This window comes from Equus asinus, chromosome 23 (assembly GCF_041296235.1).
Source record: "Equus asinus isolate D_3611 breed Donkey chromosome 23, EquAss-T2T_v2, whole genome shotgun sequence".
Classification (NCBI taxonomy): Eukaryota; Metazoa; Chordata; class Mammalia; order Perissodactyla; family Equidae; genus Equus; species Equus asinus.
In genome coordinates this window covers 39,826,351-39,847,081 of record NC_091812.1, presented here as the reverse complement: position 1 = coordinate 39,847,081, position 20,731 = coordinate 39,826,351, and the positions used below count along the sequence as shown (strand labels likewise).

The window sequence follows — 20,731 nt, the reverse complement described above, 5'->3', positions numbered from 1 at the left end:
ACAGATATCTCTTCAAGACTCTGCTTTCACTTCTTTGGGGTTTATACCCAGAAATGGAATTGCTGGATCATATGGTAATTCTATTTTTAATTTTTTGAGAAACCACCACACTGTTTTCCACAGTGACTGTACAATTTTGCATTCCCACCAGCAGTGCACAAGGTTTCCGTTTCTCCTCATCCTCACCAACATTTGTTATTTTCTGGTTTTTTGATAGTAGCCATCCTAATGAATTTGAGGTGGTATATCATTTTACTTTTGATTTGTATTTCCCTAATGGTTAGTGACATTGAGTATCTTTTCATGTGCTTATTGGTCATTTGTATATCTTTGGAGAAATGTCTGTTCAAGTCCTTTGCCCATTTTTGAATCAGCTTGTTTGGTTTTTTGTTGTTGAGTTTTAGGAGTTCTCTATATATTCTGGCTGTTAATCGCTTATCAGATATATGATTTGCAAATATTTCCTCCCATTCTGTAAGTTACCTTTTTACTTTGTTGATAGTACCTTTAATGCACAAAATTTTTAAATTTTCATCAAGTCCAACTTGTCTATTTTTTTCTTTTGTTGCCTATGCCTTTAGGGTCATATCCAAGAAATCACTGCCAAATTCAGTGTCTTGAAGCTTTTGCCCTATGTTTCCTTCTGAGAAGAGTTTTAGCTCTTACCTTTAGGTCTTTGATCCATTTTGAGTTAACTTTTATATAGTGTGTTAGGTAAAGATCTAACATCATTCTTTTGCACGTGGATATCCAGTTTTCCCAGCACCAGTTGTTGAAAAGACTGTCTTCTCCTCATTGAATGGTCTTGGCATCCTTATAACAAAATCATTTGACCATATCCAAGAGGGTTTATTTCTGGACTCTCTGTTCAGTTCCATTGGTCTGTATGTCTGTTTTGCTGCCAATACCACACTGTTTTGATTACCGTAACTTTGCAGTAAGTTTTTAAATCAGGAAGTGTGAGTACCCCAGCTTTGTTTTTCTTTTTCAGGATTGCTTTGGCTATTTGGGGTCCCTTGAGATTCCATATGAATTTTAGGATGAGTTTTTTTCAATTTCTGGAACAAACATCATTGCAATTTTAGTAGGGATTCCATTGAATCTGTAAATCTGCTTTGATTAGTATCAGTTGGTCTTAAAAAGATTAAGTCTTGGGGGCTGACCTGGTAGCATAGTGGTTAAGTTTGTGCGCTGTGGTCTGGCAGCCTGGGGTTTGTGGGTTCTGATCCTGGGTGCAGACCTACACGCTGCTCATTAAGCCATGCTGTGGTGGCATCCCACATACAAAATAGAGGAAGATTGGCATAGATGTTAGCTCAGTGACAATCTTCCTCAAGCAAAAAGAAGTTTGGCAACAGATGTTGCTCAGGACCAATCTTCCTCACCAAAAACCATATATATATATAAAATATATAATATATATTATATAAATATATATAATATATATAATGTGCATGGATTGTAAGACAATATATATGTTATATATTATATAAATATATAATATATAAATATATAATAATATATATAATATATATTAAGTCTTACAATCCATGACATGGGATGTATTTACATTTATGTCTTCTTTAATTTTTTTCTCCAATGTTTTCTAGTTTTCACTGTGCAAGTCTTTCACATCTTTGATTAATTCCTAAGTATTTTATTCTTTTTTATGCTATTATAAATGGAATTGTCTTGTTAATTTCCTTTTCAGATTGATCATTGTTAATATATAGAAATGCAACTGACTTTTTTGTGTTGACTTTGTCTCCTGCTACTTTGCTGAATTCATTTATTAATTCTAACAAGTTTTTGGTGGACTCTAGGGTTTTCTACGTAAAAGATCATATCATCTGTGAACAGAGTAGTTTTACTTCTTCCTTTCCATTTGAATGCCTTTTATTTCCTTTTCGTGCCTAATTGCTCTGGCTAGAACTTCCAGTACTATGTTGAATAGAAATAGCAAAAATGAGAATCCTTGCCTTGTTCCTGATCTTACAGAAAAAGTTTTCACCATTGAGTATCATGTTTGCTGTGGGTTTTTCATGTATGGTTTTTCTTACATTGAAGTAGTTTCCTCCTATTTCTAATTTGTTGAGTGTTTTTATCATGAAAGGATATTGAATTTTGTCAGATGCTTTTTCTGGGACAGTTGACATGATCGTGTGGTTTCTTTCCTTCATTCTGTTAATCAATTTTCATATGCTGAACTATCCTTGCATTCCAGGAATAAATCCCATTTGTCCATGGTGTATGATCCTTTTATATGCTGCTGAATTGAATTTGCCTTTATTTTGTTGAGAATTTTTATATCAGTGTTTATAAGAGATATTGGTCTGTAGTGTTCTTTTCTTATAGTGTTTATCGGGTTTTGGCATCAGGGTAATACTGGCCTCAAGAGAATAAGTTAGGAAGTGTTTCCTCCTTTCCAGTTTTTTAGAGAAATTTGAAAAAGATTAGTGTTAGTACTTCTTTAAATGTTTGGTAGAATTCACCAGTGAAGCTATCAGGTCTAGAGCTTTTCTTTATCAAGAGACTTTTTTGAATACTAATTCATTCTCTTTACTAGTTATAATTCTGTTCAGATTTCTATTTCTTCATGATTTAGTCTTGGCAGGTTTTGTGTTTCTAGGAATTTGTCCATTTCATCTAGGTTGTTCAGTTTGTTTCCTTACAATTGTTTATAGTATTCTTATAATCTTTTTAATTTCTGTAGAATCCATAGTAATAACCCCACTTTCATTTCTGAGTTCAGTAATTTGAGTCTTATCTTTTTTTCTTAGTCCATCTAGCTAAAAGTTTGTCAATTTTGTTGATTCTTTCAAAGAATGAACTTTTGGTTTCATTGATTTTTCTCTATTTTTTTATTTTCTATTTTGTTTATCTCTGGTCTAATCTTTGTTATTTCCTTCCTTCTGCTAGCCTTGGGTTTAGTTTGTTCTTTTTCTAGTTCCTCAAGTTATAGAGTTGGGTTGTTGATTTGATATCTTTCTTGTTTTTTAATGTAAGCACTTATAGCTATAAATTTCCCCCTTAGCACTGCTTTCATTGTGTCCCATAAGTTTTAATATGTTATGTTATCATTTCCATTCCTCTATAAGTATTTTCCAATTTCTCATATGATTTCTTCTTTGATTCATTGGTTATTTAAGAGTGTGTTGTTTAATTTCCACAAATTTGTGAATTTTCCAGTTTTCTTTCTTTTTTTTTTTTTCCTGCACATAGTTGTATATTTTAGTTGTGGGTCCTTCTAGTTGTGACATGTGGGATGCCGCCTCAGCATGGCCTGATGAGTGGTGCCATGTCCGTACCCAGGATCCAAACCAGCGACACCCCGGGCTGCCAAAGGGGAGCACACGAACTTAACCACTCGGCCACGGGGCCGGCCCTCCAGTTTTCTTTCTATTATTGATTTCTAACTTCATCTGTGGCTTACATTCTAACGGAATAAACAGTGAAACTCAAATGTCAGTTGGTGATAAGTGCTGTGAATAAAAGTAAAGCAGGGTAAGGGGAATAGGAAATACCTGGTTTGGACAGGATAATGCTTGCTCTTTTACCAGGGTTGTTGGGTAAAGCTTCCCTATTGAGTTGATGTTTGAACAGACACCTGAAGGAAATGAGGGAGAGATGCATATGGATATCTGAGAGAAGATGCAGAAGCCCTAAGGTTGGAAGTATGTTTGGCATTTAGAGGAAGTGCAAAGGGGCAGGTGTAACCAGAGCTGAGTAAATGAGGAGGAAAGTGGTAAGAGTCAAGAGTCAGAGAATTATAGAGAAAGGTAGTCAGATCATGTAGGTCTTTAAGGATTTTGGTTTTAATTCTGACTGAAATGAGAAGCCATTTCAAGTTTTTAAGCAGAGGAGGGACATGATCTGACTTATGTTTTAAAGCATTCACTCTACCTGCAATGTTAGGTTAGTGTAGTGGAACAAAGATGAAAGCAAGGAAATCAGTTGCATTGTAGCAGCAATCCAGGCGAAAAATGATATTGGCTTGGACCAGGATAGTAGCAGTGCAGATGTCAACCAGTGGTTGGATTCTGGATATATCTTGAAAGTAGGATTAATAGAATTTGCTTAAGATTGGGATATGGAGTGTCAGAAAAAATGAGGAGTAAAAAGGTGATGCCTAGTATTTTTCGTCTATGCAACTGGAATAATGGAATTGCCATTAGCTGAGATAGAGGAAATCAAAGGAGTAGCAGGTTTGGGGAGGAGTGGGGATCCAAGAGTTTGGATTTCAACATGTTGAGTTTTTTGTTTGTTTTAAACAGATTTATTGAGAAATAATTCACATACCATACAATTCACCCATTTAAAATGTACAGTGGTGTTTAGTACATTCACAGTTGCACCAATCACCACAGTCTAATTTTAGAACATTTTTATCACCCCAGAGAAAAGCTCTGTACCCATTAGCAGACGTCACCATGCACCACAACTCCCCAGTCCTAAACTTTAGCTCCATAGATTTGCCAGTTTGGAAATGTCATCAAGATGGAATCATACAATATGTGTTCTTTTGTGAATAGTTTCTTTCACTTAGTAGGTTTTCAAAGTTCATCCTTGTTGAATCAGTATCGGAACTTCATTCCTTCATTCATTCAATAAGCCAAAAAATATTCCATTGTAAGTACAAACCACATTTTATTTATCCATTCACCAATGGAGGACATTTGGACTGTTTCCAGTTTTTGTCCCTCATAAATACTGCTATGAACATTTGTGTAAAGTTTTGGGTGGATATATCTTTTCATTTCTTAAGAGTATATACCTCGGAGTGGAATTTCTAGGTCGAAGTGTAACTCTATGTTTAACCTTTTGAGGTGCTGCCAAACTCTTTTCCAAAGTACCTGCCCCATTTTTCATTCTCAACAGCAATATATAAGGATTCCATTTTTTACCCATTCTAACATTTGTCTGCCTTTCTTTTCTTTTTTATTGAGTTCATAATAGTTTACATCGTTGTAAAATTTCAGTTGTACATATTTCTTGTCTGTCACCATGAAAGTGCTCCCCTTCACCCCCTATGCCAACCCCCCACCCTCCTCCCCCTGATAACCACTGAACTATTTTCTTTGTCCATGCGTTTGTTTATATTCCACACATGAGTGAAATCATATGGTCTTTGTCTTTCTCACTCTGGCTTATTTTGCTTAGCATAATACCCTCCAGATCCATCCATGTTGTTGCAAATGGGATGAATTTGTCTTTTTTTACGGCTGAGTAGTGTTCCATTTCATATATATATATATACCACATCTTCTTTATCCAATCTTCAGTCGATGGGCACTTGGATTGTTTCCATGTCTTGGCTATTATGAATAGTGCTGCAATGAACATAGGGGTACGTATATTACTTTGGATTGTTGATTTCAATTTTTTTGGGTAGATACCCAATAATGGGATAGCTGGGTTATATGGTAGTCCTATTTTTAGTTTTTTGAGGAATCTCCATCCTGTTTTCCATAGTGGCTGCATCAGTTTGCATTCCCACCAGCAGTGTATGAGTGTTCCCTTTTTGCCACATCCTCTCCAACATTTGCTGTTTTTTGTCTTGGTAATTATAGCCATTCTGACTGGTGTAAGGTGATATCTCATTGTAGTTTTGATTTGCATTTCCCTAATAATTAGTGATGTTGAGTGTCTTTTCATGTGTCTGTTGGCCATCTGTATATCTTCCTTGGAAAAATGTCTGTTCATATCTTCTGCCCATTTTTTGATCAGGTTGTTTGTTTTTTTGTTGTTGTTGAGTTGTGTGAGTTCTTTATATACTTTGGAGATCAACCCCTTGTCTGATAAATCAACATGTTAAGTTTGATATGCTTTTTAGACATCTAATTGGAATTATTGAGTAGGCAGTTTAGAGTATGAGTCCCAGTTCAAGGAGTGAGCTAGGTTGGAGGTATATATTTTGTCAGGATATGGATTATGTTTAAGCTGTGAGACTGGTAGAAATCACTTAGTATGTGAGCATAAATCAAGAATAAGAGAGACTGAACCTGGAGCATTCCAACATTTAGAGATGGTAGAGATGAGTAGGACTCAGCAGAAGAGACTGAGAAGGAGTGTTCAGTAAGATAGGATAACCAAGAGAAAGAGTAGTGTCTTGGAAACCAGGTAAAGAAAGTGTTTCAAAAAGGAGGGCTGCTCCTGATGGACTGAGGAAGGTGAGGTTTGAGAATTCATTATGGAATTTGGCAACATGGAGATCATTGATGACCTTGATGAGCTGTATTGGTAGAGAAGTGGGTAAAAGTTTTAGGAGTCTGTTCAAGAGAACTAGGGGAGAGGAATTGAAGTTTTGCTATATAAAGTGGAGCAGAGAAATAGGGCAGTACTTGGAAGGACAAGTTAGAGTCAACAGAGGGTGCTTTGTTTTTTGTTGTTTGTTTTTATTAATGGGAGAAATATGTTTGTATACTGGTAGAAATTATCTAATAGGGAAAAATGGACTCAGGCAAAGAAGGGGCATTTGGTAGAGTGATATCCTTGAATAGGTGAGAGAGGATGCATAAGTGGAAGGGTTAGCTTAGATAGGAAGACGGAAAATATGAGTACAAATGAAGGTCTTAAGATGCAGATGAGGTGTGAGCATGTCAGAATTCTTGTCTGATTGCTTCCAGCTCCCCTGAAATAAGAAGCAAAGTCATTAGCTGAGACTAAAAAGGAAGGAACTTCATACTACCCCCACGAAGGTATTTCTAAAAGGAAATTAATTTTATGGTTATCCTTTAGGAATCCATTCTAGTATCTTACAGCCCTCATCTGCTCCATAAAACCCTTAAGCAATAATATGAAACGTAAATAAATTGAGAGTCATTATTAACTAACATTTCTCGAATATTTATGTGCCACACATACTATGAGGTAAGTAGTATTATTATCCCCATTTTACAAAAAAGTAAATTGATGCTTAGAAAGTTTATGGAACTTGCCCAAAGTCTTAGAACTGTTAAGTGACTGAGGGGAGACTTAAACTCCAACATACACAAATAAGAATTTGTAGCAAAAATAAATTGGAGGATATATGTTCAGATTTTCTTTTTTAAAACAAACAAAAAGTAAACTAAGGATAAAGTTGAGTGTAGAATAGAGCAACTCAGTTGAAAGCAAAAGGAATAATAAAGGATCTCTAAAATATCATGTAATCATTTGGAATTGTGTCCATATCTCCACAGGTTCATAGAAACACAGCTATTATGTTTTTATGTGAAAAGAATCTCTGAAAGATCACTTTTCAGCTATGTTTCCTTATGCTTATTAAAAATATATTTCTAGTGAGACTCAGAAGTTTAGATATGATTACTCTCAGGATTAAACGATAGGTTTTTTTTGTTTTACTCCGGATAATAGTTGAAAATGATGCTGTTTCTTAGAATTTCTTGATTAACTTTTTTAAACAACCTTTTAACTATATTATAATCAGTAATTTTAAGGCTATCTCAAATCTATTTCTGTCAATGCAGCTAGAAAAAAAATAATCTTTCTCTCATTTAATAGGTCTAATAGCAGCCTTTAGAAAGACAAATGGGTGGTATGTTGAAGTACTTTATTCTGAAATTGCAGGTATAATCTCTTCAGTTTCTTATGCCTGCACCCTGGGTTTTGTCTTCTTGAGTGATAATCATTGTCAAGACCAAACTAAGCATCTTAGACACACTTGAGATTAAAACATAGTTTTCACTGACAGAATTGAAAATATTTCAATATATTGTTTAAAACGTTGAAAGTTAGTTTAGCTTCCAGTACTTTAAAAGACATATATTTGTTTGTTATGTCGGGCATTTTATTTTATTTCAGGAGCCGCCTAAAGAGAGACTATGATGATTTCAGAAGACAGCCTGATCATGATAAATTTACTAGAGAACTATGGACTACTGAAGAAGGTGAAGGAGATCCTGGAAAAGAATCTCCTAAAGTAGAATTCAGTAAGTCTATAGACTCAACGGAATCTCTAGATATCCTGGAGAAAGATCACTTTGATTCAGGTAGGCTTTAAAACTTTCTTCAAATCAACACTAAAAGCACAAAGAGAAGTTTTAGTATCTTTTGTGGAAATAAAGGATAATCTGGTTAATGAAGTATATTGATTGGGGAAAGCTGGTATGTTTTGAAGGTGTACTATATCCTTATAAAAGGTTCTTTGGAGTCATTATTACATTTCTAGGAGTTCCTGGAGCCAATGCCTGACTCCAGACAATAGGTATATCATTGCTCATTACAGACCACACATCCTTGATCTACAATTCCTTTGAAATAGGTTCATCGTCTTCTTTTTATTATTGCTATTTTTGAAGCACTATTTCTGACATTTGCTTTAGATGGAACTCGGCAAGTCCCTAACACTGTGAAGATTTTTTTGTGAGGAATGACAAAGGTTGATGGCCTAATGAGACCAGAGACATCATTCTGATCAGGAGGCTGGATTAGATTATCTGTAATTCATTTCAACTCATCAGATTATATTATTCTGTAAATCTAGTTAAATAGCTTCCTTTAGTCATGAAAGAGGTTAGTATGCAAATTTGTAGTTAGAAACGTATTAACCCATTCTTTTCCATGTCTTTGGTGAATTGAAAAAGAATAACTTCTCATCAACACAGTTTGACCAGATATGAACATAAATTTTTTTTAAACATTGGCACCTGAGCTAACATCTCTTGCCAGTCTTCTTTTTTCTTCTTCTTCTTCTGCCCAAGTCCCCTCAGTATGTAGTTGTATATTCTGGTTGTGAATGCCTCTGGTTGTTCTATGTGGGACGCTGCCTCAGTGTGACCTGATGAGTGGTGCCATGTCCGCCCCCAGGATCCGAACCGGTGAAACCCTGGGCCACTGAAGCGGAGCACGCAAACTTAACCATTCGGCCATGGGGCCAGACCCAAACATAAATTTTTTACTGTAGGAATAATTAAACGCCAGAAAAAGCTGATCATTTTTCATACTTTACAGTTTCTAAAAATAGATTAGAACAGAGAACCATCTCTCTTTGATATCAAGATTTCTCTATCTAGAAGAAGAGAACTAGACTAGGTTCCTTTCCAGATCTAAATTCTGAGCCCTAATTGCTGGCTTGAGTATCTCTTTAAAAGATGTAAAATTTCCTTTTGCACTTGTATTGGCAGCAGAATTAGCAGAATTTGACCAAAAATAATTTTCTCAAAATAGGTTGTTTTGGGGACTATGATATCAACATTACCATGTCACAGGTCACCTTACCTTAATTTTCGTCAGTGGCGCTGAGACTTGAATCACCGTGTAGTAAATTTCTTAATAAATTGTCAGTTCAAAGATTGACTTTCTTTTTTATAATTGGTTTTATTATTGCTATTCAGTTGCTGTTTTATATAAACAGAATGCTTGGTTTTTTTCCAGATGATATGAAATTGTCAGAAATAGATTTTCCTATGGCCAGAAGCAAGTTGTTGAAAAAGGAATTGCCTTCTAAAGATGGACCGAAGACACTGCCTAAAACCCTTAAACGACAGTCCAAACAAACTAGTTATCTGGATGATAGCACAAAAGAGCTTTCCCCAAGAAAGAAAGCAAAGTTAAGCACAACTGAGACAACAGTTGAGAATGTAGATGGAAATTTGCAGATTGACTGTTTGAATGAATCAAAGCATACAGAGCCACTGTTTCCAGAGTCATTTGCCTCAGTGGAATCAACCCCAGTGTCTACTCTCCAGAAAGGGACCAAACCTATTCAGGCCTTGCTTGCAAAGAATATTGGGAACAAAGTGACCTTAACAAATCAACTGCCTCCTTCCACAGGTAGAAGTGCTCCTGCTGTGGAAAAGCCAGTTATATCTCCTCCAGAAGCAAGCCCCATAAAGCCAGCATTGACCTGCCACACCAGTACAAAAGGTCCTTTACAGATGGTATACAAAATGCCCTGTGGCCAGTGGTTGCCCATAGATCTTCATAACAGCTCTGTAAAGATTCAGATGCAACCTGTGCTGGATCCTAAAACAGGAGAAAAAATCATGCAGCAGGTTCTCATTCTGCCCAAGAATTTTGTGATTCAGCACAAGGAAGGAAAAGCAGTTGCAAAAGAAATACCACCACTTCAACAAAAAGGTACAGAACAACGTTGTTCATCTTTCCCACAGACAGCAAATGTGAACTCTTCTTTAGCATCAGTTCTTGTCAATTCAACAGGAAGTGTTTCTACCCATCTACCTAATACAGTTTTCAACAAGACGATTACACCTTTGTCAAATGTAAGTAGTGGTAGACCACAGCCTTTGTCTCCTGTAACTTCCATAAATAATTTATTAACACCACCAGTTAAGACTAGCCAGAGTGAAGCAGGAAAAGTCAAGAATACAGTTTCAGCAGCCACGTTCCCTCAGCCCATTGCTTCACCTACCATTTCCTCAACAGTTCAGACTGTTTTATCAGCAACGACACTAAGTGGATCTACAAATCCTGGTAGTTCCCTCAACTGTTTTGCACAACCACCTTCTGATTGTTCTGAAGCAAAGCAAGAGCTGAAAACTGTATGTATAAGAGATTCACAGTCAATTCTTGTTAGGACACGAGGTGGAAACACTGGAGTTGTAAAAGTACAGACCAATCCAGATCAAAATTCACCCAACAGTTTATCTTCAGGTTCAGTTTTCACTTTTGCTCCTCAGCTTCAGGCATTTCTGCTGCCAAAATCAACAACTTCTTCATCTTCTGCTTTTTCACCAGTAGCTGGAACGACTACTACATCTAGTCTCCCACCTTTTGGCCACACACCCACTTCTATTTCCATTCCAGCTGCCTTTAATCCATCTGTGGGGAAAAATCTCAAACTTACATTAGGCCAGCCTGCCTACAGTGGTAATTTGGGCCACATGATAGATAAAACTTCGCACATCCTTTCTTCTCCTTTAAAGTCCTCTGTTTCTTCTAGCACTCTACTAACATCAACAGTAAATAGTTCAGTAAGTGTAATAAGCATATCAACAGGAAATTTTGGACAAACCAATGCAAATATTATTCATACTCCCACTAAACAGCAACAAGTTGATTATATCACAAAAAGTTACCCTGTTACAAGATCAGAAGCAACAGCAGCAACAAATGGAGATGTGATCAGTAGGACTCCAGTTCAGAAACTTATGCTAGTGTCAGCTCCGTCTGTTCTTTCTTCTGGCAGTGGAACTGCAATTAATGTGACACCTGCACCAACATCTACAGGTGTTTCTGCCCAGAAGTTAGTTTTTATTAATGCTCCAATTCCCAGTGGCGCTTCAACCCCAACTATTGTGGCAGAACCATTAAAACAAACTCTTCCTCCTCCCTTGAATAAAACATATGTTAAGACTCCAGAGCAACCTCAGATAGTGCTGATTCCATCTACAGTGGGAGCACCAATAAAAATAAATTCATCACCAACTGTGTCTCAGATAAAAGATGTGAAAATTGGGCTAAACATAGGTCAAGCAATTGTAAATACTTCAGGCAGTGTGCCAGCTATACCATCAATTAACATATTGCAAAATGTAACCCCAAAAGGAGAAGAAAAAAGTACCAAGGGCTATGTTTTGCCATTGTCAACAAGTGGTAATTCAATTCCAGTAAGCTCAAATATTGTGAGTCAAAATATTACTCCTGTTAATGAATCAGTGGTTTCTACAGCTAGAGCAGTAAACATGTTTTCAGTAACAGGAGCAAATGTATCTTTGGGTTCTCTTTCAGTGACCTCAACCTCTGCTTCAGTTGGGACACGACCTCCTGTTTTAGTCAGTGGAAATGATACCTCTTCAAGAATTATGCCTATTTTGTCAAATAGACTTTGCACATCAAATCTCGGAAACACTGTGGCTATATCAACTGTGAAAACAGGACATCTTGCGTCATCTGTTCTGATTTCAACTACACAACCAACAGTGTCTCCAAAATGTTTAACATCAGCTTTGCAAATCCCTGTTACTGTTGCCTTGCCTACACCTGTGACTGTATCCCCTAAAATAATCAACACAGTTCCACAAGTGGCAACAGTACCAGGAGCCACACGTTCTGTATCTGTTTCTAAAAGACAGTCTCGGACTTCTGTCCAGTTTCAGTCACCAGGGATTTCAACTACAGTGCCAACAAATATAAATACAAATAAACCTCAAACTGAATTGCCGTCCCTTTCACCAAGCCCAGGTAAAATAATTAATATTTCCAATTTTGCTTCTCTACCAAACCAGCAAATGTCTCCTGCTTTAGTAAAATCAACCCCCAGTTATACTTCTGCTCCAAGTGGCTCTGCCATTCACACTGCTACAGCACCATCAAATGTGACTAGTGTGGTAGGGGGTCAGTTTAGTGAACCTTGTATTCAGCAAAAAATAGTCATCAACACCAGTACACCTTTGGCACCTGGTACTCAGATCATGATTAATGGAACCCGGTTTATTGTTCCACCACAAGGTCTTGGAGCTGGCAGCCATGTTCTCCTTATATCTGCTAATCCAAAATACGGACTCCCCTTAGTTCTTAACAGTGGCCAAAGCATTCAGCCTACACCAGTAGATAACCCTACCCAGAAGGTCACACTAGCATCAAATAATTCTTTAAGTGGGCAACCTGTAAAACATTCTCTAAGAAACTCTACAAAAATTGTAAACTCTCTTGGGAATGCAAGTTGTCTACCCACAGTACATACAACACCACAGATCATAAACACAACTGCTAAAGTTTCTTTTCCACCTCCTACACCAACGGTGTCATTAACTTCAGTAATTAAGTCTCCTCCAGCTACTCTTTTGGCTAAGACATCTTTGGTTTCTGCCATTTGCTCTAGTAATCCTCCACTGCCAACTAGCACTTCAGTATTTCATTTGGACACATCAGTCAAAAAATTATTGGTTAGCCCAGAAGGAGCCATTCTGAATACCATAAATACTCCAGCATCTAAGGTTTCTTCACTCTCTTCATCTCTCTCTCAAATTGTTGTATCTGCCAGTCGAAATCCTGCCTCTGTCTTCCCTGCTTTTCAGTCATCTGGCTTAGAGAAGCCTGACACAGCTGCATCTTGAATTTAGACTAAAAGAGCCAGTTTTTAAATAATGGGGCATTCTTTCAACTCCCATAAAAATTTTAAGTGTTTATTATACTGTTGAAAACATACTATACATAGTTGCGCGCGTGTGTGTGTGTGTTTTAATGTATCTTTTCATTAGCTTGAAACAAGGCTTTGTTTTCTTGGGGAGGGAAAAATCTGTTCTGTTTCACTCGTTGGTGTGAGTATATCTTCAAAGGTTGTTTGTTTAAAATAGACAGTCAGGATTTACCTGTCTGTATAACATAAATTGAACAAAGTCAAGTTTGATTAGTTTGGAGTAAGCTAGCCTTTTGCACACTTGCGTTGCCACATTTCTTCTTGAATTTGGACTTTTGCAGCGTGTATCTATGATATGGTATTCTGTGTCATTAGTGAAATCTTATTTTTGTTTCTGTAAAAAATATATATATATTTATGCATTGTGAAAATGCAGTCCATGGTGTAAAATTGTACATATTCCTAAATCCCTAACAACCTGTACCAAACTATATGTACAAAGAACTATGCTGTCTTATTTATGTTTTGTTTACATAATGTATAGTTTTTTAAGTATTTTAGTAATTTTGGACCAGTGAACTGTTAGCAACAATGCAGAAGAATCTGCATGTAATAAACTGAGTTGCTGTATTTCTTTGTTTGAATACCATTTTTAAAGTGCATTCTTGTTCTATTAAAAGAGTATTTGATGTAAAATGAAGACGGTCCTTTACAAAAAGGAATTAAGGCTGGGAAATTTGAGTCAATAATAGCTAGCATTTGTACAAGGTTTTACAGTTTGCAAACTTTACTTTCACATATCCCATTTGATTTTCACAGTACTCTTGAGAGGTTAAGTGATAATGTGTCCAAGGTCACCTGGCTAGTGGGTGGTAGAGCTGGTATTTGAACCTGATGCTTTAAATCCTTTTTTCATAATTTTACATTACTTCTGTTATAAAATTTTCTTCTAGATTTCATTATTTTAACTTTTTTCTCTTAATCCACCACCAAATTCTACACTGACCAAAATAAGTAGTCTTCTTTCAGGCCAATGTATTTGGTCTCTGTTTATACACCCTAATACACCCCAGATATGTTCTTTTAAGCTTTTTAAATAATTTTAGATTCACAGGAAGTTGCAGTGATAGTACAAAGAGTCCAGTGTACCCTTTACCTAGTTTCTCTGATACTTTTATTTTTATATTAAGGTGTTGGTTCATAGTGACTGATTTTCCAAAATGATATTTAAAAACATGAATTTTTTTTTAGTTTAGAATAATAAGTGAATGTAGACACCTTCAATTATTTATAAGTACTCTTTGCTGGGGTTTTTTGTTGTTGTTGTTTTTTTCAATTACAGAGCAGTTACTTAAATTCCATTGTAAAGCAAGTTTTATGGATCAGCTTATTCTCAGGGTTTGACTTTGTGGTATTTCAGAATATGCCTCATTTTAAATAAAAGATAGATTTTATACTTATTGGATCTTTATATCCATTATCTTATTTGGGATACTGATTGTGTACTCATCCACATTCTATTTATAGTGATAATGTTCAGCCTCATCACATGGAGTTATAGTCTGGGGTTGAAAATCGTAGGGACGAGTAGGCCTAAAAACTTCCTTTGAAACTACATTGAAATTTGTTAGTTATCAAAGTGGAGAGGGCAGTGAGGATATTCCTGGAAAGTTGCTCAAGGCTCTCAAAAACCTACATTAATGCTCTAAGACAGGACCTTTACCAATCATGTCTATGCTGTGCTCTAGTCACTCTCCCCCTTTCCCTGTCAGTTTAGATTTCAGGGGAAAGTGGGTGATGTTTGGAGTGCATTACGTTGTACATAGGTGGTGCTCAATAAATAAATGTATTACATACTCAACTTTTAAAACAAAACAACCTGAAACTATTCATCTTTTGTCTGAAAAGAATTCTTTAAGCCACTTCCTGAAACTAATTTACTGAATTACCTATGGCCCAGCTTTAATCCCAGTGAAGGACCTAAACTAATTATTAACCACGAATTCTCTTCCAACTCCTAAATCCAAAATCCTAATATGACCTTCAAAGCTCTGTGTGATCTGGTGCACCTTTTAGAGTGAAGCTCCCCACCCCCGGCTCCTTAAAAGGCTCGTCAGTCTGTTTCAGCTTACGTCTCCAGCTTCATTTCAACCTTCTTTCCCCCTTGCTCAGTGTTGTCGTTTTCTTTGAGTTCTTAGAAAGTTTGAGGTACCTCAAGTTCTTCCCAGATGTTCTCTTTGACATGATGTTCCGTTACAGGTTCTCATTACATGTTACATAACTCCCTCTCCTTACTGTACCTCAGCTAGCATCATATTAAGTCACTGATAGATTAAGAAGGACATAGCACTTCTTCACAACTGTAATAAAATTATTTGTATACAATTACTTAATGCCTGTCAAAGAAACTCTTGTCAGTTGTCTTCATCATGGTCACCCCAGCAACTGGCACACAGTAGACATTTAATATGTATTTGTTGAATAAATGAGTGAGAAATCTAGGTAGATTCTTATATTATTTTAGATCTAGGTTACTTTTTTAAAACTAATAGGCCCACTTTTTAGTAGAAATTTGGCTACATTAATGGATTTATATAATCAAAAAGCCAAATTCTTTTTCCTTTGCCTCCAGTTTGGTAGGTCATGTGGATTTCTGGGATCTTGGCCGAAGAGTAAAAGTCAAATTCCTTGGTTCTTTGTGTTCAGTGTTATCATTAAGTATTCTTTAAAAGTTGTCTATAAAGGCATTCATGTGAAGGAAGAAGAGTCACCACAACACTACCTGAAAGTCTTCTTGGTACTAGAAGCGTATGTTTCCACACTTAGTATAGAATTAAGCCATTTGGATGTCTGTATTCAGTATCATTTTAAATGCTAAGTTAAAACATGCTGAAATATCATACCTCCCTCTGATGTGTTAACTCTTCTCTTTCTTCCCATTTCCTATGATTTTTCCTGAAAAAAAAATCGATTTTCCTTTGTGATTAGTAAAAAAAAAATTATACATATTATATATATAATATATATATAAATATATATAAAATACTAAATGGTTATTTAGATTTCTGCTTCCATTCCAAGCCTCCAATTTTATTGATGAATTTAATAATTGACCTCAGTAGTTTTATGATTAAGGCAGTGATGGCTATAATATGTACACTAAGATAGTAAAAATGTTTACTTGATCCAGTATACCATTGACTTAGTGAATTTAGAAATCTTTAATGTTAAAACCTTGAGAAGGTGTCAAGTTTTGAAAGTCATCTAAGAAATTTGATGGAGAGTTTAGTTATCCAAAATTATGCTGTACTATAAGATAGAGATTATACACAGTTTACCTTAAATCATTTTAGAAGTTGTTTTGCCATCACCTGAGCCCAAAGCCACCTTGTCGCTATAATGCTGTTGTCTGCCGCATTATTTTTACTCATTTATTCAACAAGCATTTACTATGCACACCATGGTGCTTGATGCTTTCTTGTTTAATAAAAAAGCTGAAAGAGCATGGCATAGTTCAGGTTCTTATAGTTTAGCTTGGAGACAAAAATCTGTGAGGAACTTCTGTAGTTAAAAAGTAATATATGAAGTGCTACCGAATCAAAAGTATGTGTTTTTATGTATGTAATCTTCAATATAATTCTTAAAGTAATTATCAACGTAAATTCAAAGCATAATTATCAACACGAATTCAAAGAGGTGTAAATTCATTCCATACATTTATTGAGAACCATGTAATGAGAAGATGTTTTAGGAACATCATATATGAGTGAGATCTCATCCCTGTCCTCAACACAAAAAACAATAAAAGAATATAACGATAGGTTAAAAGTAAATGTCAGAGGAATAAAGAACTCTAAGCATTTAGCAGGGAAATGCCAGAGGAGGTTTCATATAAGAGGCGGCATTTGTGCTGGGACTGGAAAGTATGTTTAGAACTGGGCCTGCAAAGACTCAGTCTTAGACAGGCACAAGGAAGTTGACAGTACTGTATTGTATATTTGAAAATTGTTAAGAGAGTAGATCTTGAAAAATTCTTATCACAAGAGAGAAAAAAAGTGTAACCGTGTGATGATGGATTTTAACTAATCTTAGTGTGGTGATCACTTTGCAATATATACATATATCAAATCATGTTGTACACCTGAAACAAATACAATGTTATATGTCAATTATATCTCAAGTCAAAAGAAAGAAAAGCACAGGAACGTATAGGGAACAGAGCAATGGAGTTTGAGTGGAATGTTATGGGTTAAGAGGACCAATGAGGAATGATTAAAAAGTAGTTTGGGGGGCCTGCCCAGTGGTGTAGTGGTTAAGTTCGTGTGCTCCGCTTCAACGGCCCAGGGTTCCTGGATTGGATCCTGGGGGCCATGCTGTGGTGGCATCCCACATAGAAGAACCAGAAGGACTTACAACTAGGATATACAACTATGTACCGGGGCTTTGGGGAGAAGGAAAAAAAGCATAATAAAAAAAGATTTATAAAAAAATAGTTTAGGTTGGGTGATAGAGGACTGAAAAATATTCTGAAAGTAATTGGGGAGCTACTGAAGGTTTTGAAGCAAAGGTAGTAATGTTCACGTGTAAGATCATTAAATGACCTTGCAGGATTGCTGTGAGGATTAGATGAGATGATTTATGTAAAACACACGGCCCAATGTCTGCCATATAGTAGATGTTTAATAAGTAGTAGCTACTGTCATTCACCCTACTAGAGACAGGGAGGCCAATTAGGAAGTTACTAGGAGGGTCAGGAAGGTGGTATGAAGACCTGCTATCAGGCAGTAATGGTAGCAACAGAGAGGTGACAAAAAGAGAAATTATTTAGATTGAGAAGGATAAAGGCTTTTTTTCCCCAGGGAAAGCTTTTATTTTGAATGCATAAAATTTAGAAATGTTTAAACAGGAAAGAATATGATGGATAAAGTGTTAGTTCCCCTAAATCTGAATTTAGTGCTAAACTAATAAAAATACTAATAGGCTTGGTTGGGGGTAGTGTTCAGTTTTCTTTGGGGTGGGGGTTCTTGTTTTATGTTGTTTTTAAACTAGAATTTATTGAGATAAATATTAAGTTTCACAGGCTTCTAACAGTTCATAGCATGTACAAATGGTGTTTATTGATTTAAATGTCTGTCCCTGATCATACAAAATTCAGTTACAGCTTAATTCTAATAGTGGACCATTTAGTTCAATCTGAATTCAATACTTAATATGGATCTAATCCTAGATGGTCTAATGAAGTGGTCTAATATCCATAAGAATTTCATTAAAACCATCTAGATTCACAAAACACCATCTTAGGAATTTAATTCTATTAAACTTCAATTTGAGCAAAGGTAGCATCAATTAAGGAAAAACAGTTAAATTGGAAAGAAATTGATGTGGATGTTTAGGAATTGGCTACTGCAAACCTGAATCAAACCTGCAGGTGACCAGCACCAGAACCTTCACAGCTTATCCCTCCTCCTTCCTTGGGGACCTGATGATTCAGGGAGTCTGCTGATCCTCTTCGGCCTCTGCCCAAGGCTGCATGTGGGGACCATTTGGGAAAAGCTGGAATTTAAACTTCTTCAGCCAGTTTTGTCCATGTGATTATTTTCTTAGCTCAGTGAACTTTCTCTCAGCCAAGCTGCCAACCAACTTTCTTGAGCTTTTTTCTCATGGGAGACAATCCAGCTCTGATAAAAGAAAGTGCTTCTTTCCAGCTCTTTCTCCAGGCCATCTTCCTGTAGGAGCCATACTTCTGATGTCTATGGCTAATGTTTTCATACACTTCGGGAATTTTTTTCTAGATTTCTAAGCAATAAATTCTCTCCTCGATTTTTTGCAAATTTGCATTACATGTTCTTGATGTAGTCCAGGCAGTATTTGAAGTTTTAGCTGAAGTTTTTGAATCTTGCTTTCAAACTGAATTTTCAAACTGCAAAGATGCTAGTTCAATTTGGAGACCATTCGTGTGAACTCTAAGTGATTTGTTGATTTAGTTTTCTTCACATTTTAAATAGTCGTCTTTGTCTCCTTCAAGCCTTTTTGAGGAAACATTTAACATCAGTGTATTTCCTCAAATTAACTTCTGACTGACAGTTTAGGGGTCCTCAATTTTCTGCTTGGCTCTTCGTCTGGGGCCAGCTAGGTGGCATAGTGGTTAAGTTCATGCGCTCTGCCTCAGCCGCCCAGGGTTCTTGGGTTCAGGTCCTGGGCACAGACCTGAACACCACTCATCAAGCCATGCTATGGCGGCGTCCAACATACAAAATAGAGGAAGACTGGCACAAATGTTAGCTCAGCAACAATCTTCCTCAAGCCCCCAAAAAAAAAATCTTTGTCTAATTTCAGGTTGCCATCATCCATGTAGTCTTCTCTAAAGAAGGCAAGCAAACTTATCATCTTTAGTGTGGTTTCAGAGATCAAGGCCTCTCATTCATTGTTTTCAAGTCATCAAGAATTTTTTTCTGTTCCTTCATTTCCCACACTTTTTCTTCCACCTCACAGCTTCTTGGGAATGCAGTTTTAGGCTTTCTTAAAAATGAGTGTTCTCATCCAAACCATCCATGATTTCCCTCTGAAGTTGTTCTGTGTTCTTCTGAGAGGCTTTTAAGATGTTTTGGCATTAGTCACTTGAGATTGAGGGATTTTGATGCATCTTCAAGTGACTATGTCTGTCCTTAAAGTCAAGCCATGAAATGAAAGTTTGGGGGGCAAGGGGGCCGGCCCGGTGGTACAGCAGTTAAGTGCTCACGGTCTGCTTCTCAGCAGCCTGGGGTTCGCCGGTTTGGATCCAGGGTGTGGACATGGCACCTCTTGGTAAAAGCCATGCTGTGGTAGGCGTCCCATGTATAAAGTAGAGGAAGATGGGCATGGACGTTAGCTCAGGGCCAGTGTTCCTCAGCAAAAAGAGGATTGGCAGTAGTTAGCTCAGGGCTAATCTTCCTCAAAAAAAAAAAACAAAAAAAAGTTTGGGGGGTTCACTTCTATTCTTTTTGGAGGTCTACAGTATTCCCAAGTGACAAGTGGACCTGTCCAGATATTTGTAAGTGCTACCAAACTCAGTGTTTGTAACTTCAGAGGGCTGGAGGTAATTTGAGAGCTTTCTTGGTTTGTGTCATGTCTAATCTCACTGACTTTAATCCAGCCAGAAAAAAATCTTTCAGCTAGCTCTTTTTCCCTCCTTAAAGGATGTCTGCTCTTTACTGTAAAAACAGTCAGAGAGGCCATATCAGAATCTCCTAGGGAAATTCACAGAGACTTGGGCCTTATCTCAAGCATCAGACAACACCATGTGAGGGCTGAGAGGAGAAAGGAAGACCAGGTTCTATAAAAGAGAGCTTGCTATCTTTGCTCTGCTCACTGCACAAATAGAAAGTGATATTTGTTCAGTACATCTGGACAAGTAGAAAACAATTGCAACCAGAGGAGACCAGCCCTCAGCTCTGATCACTCTAGTCCTGACCTGATCCTACAGGAAACCTCGGAAATCAAAGGGGTGCCATGCCATTACTCATTCTCTGCACACGAGTATGTCATGGCATAGTGGTGGGGCACACTGCAGTAGAAGACTCCTGTGCCCACGGCCCTTGGTGAGGCTTATTCTTCTGAGTTCAAGTTTCTTGGGCAGCAGGGAAGCCTGATCATGCCTGCAAAGGTCACAGGGATCTCCCTCCCCCGAAGGCTCCCCCCGGTTTGTGTTTG

At 36.9% G+C, this 20,731-nt stretch overlaps 1 protein-coding gene across 9 annotated transcripts in view; it reads left to right on the top strand.

Annotated features, from left to right (window-relative positions):
• Positions 1-20,731, top strand: part of BRD10 (bromodomain containing 10) — a 114,006-nt gene that overhangs the window by 75,760 nt on the left and 17,515 nt on the right. For 5 of the 9 annotated variants that reach the window (XR_006518575.2, XR_011497587.1, XR_011497589.1 and 2 more), the window contains exons 7-8: positions 7,804-7,991; positions 9,376-12,144. Coding sequence is in view for 5 of the 9 variants with exons in the window: in XM_044756490.2 (XP_044612425.1) it covers positions 7,804-7,991; positions 9,376-12,144 (2,957 nt within the window). In the remaining 4 variants the exon portion in view is untranslated. Of the gene's footprint in view, positions 1-7,803; positions 7,992-9,375; positions 14,501-20,731 lie in introns of those variants that run through there. The other 4 variants (XM_014860742.3, XM_014860741.3, XM_070496064.1 and 1 more) reach the window with 1 other exon arrangement.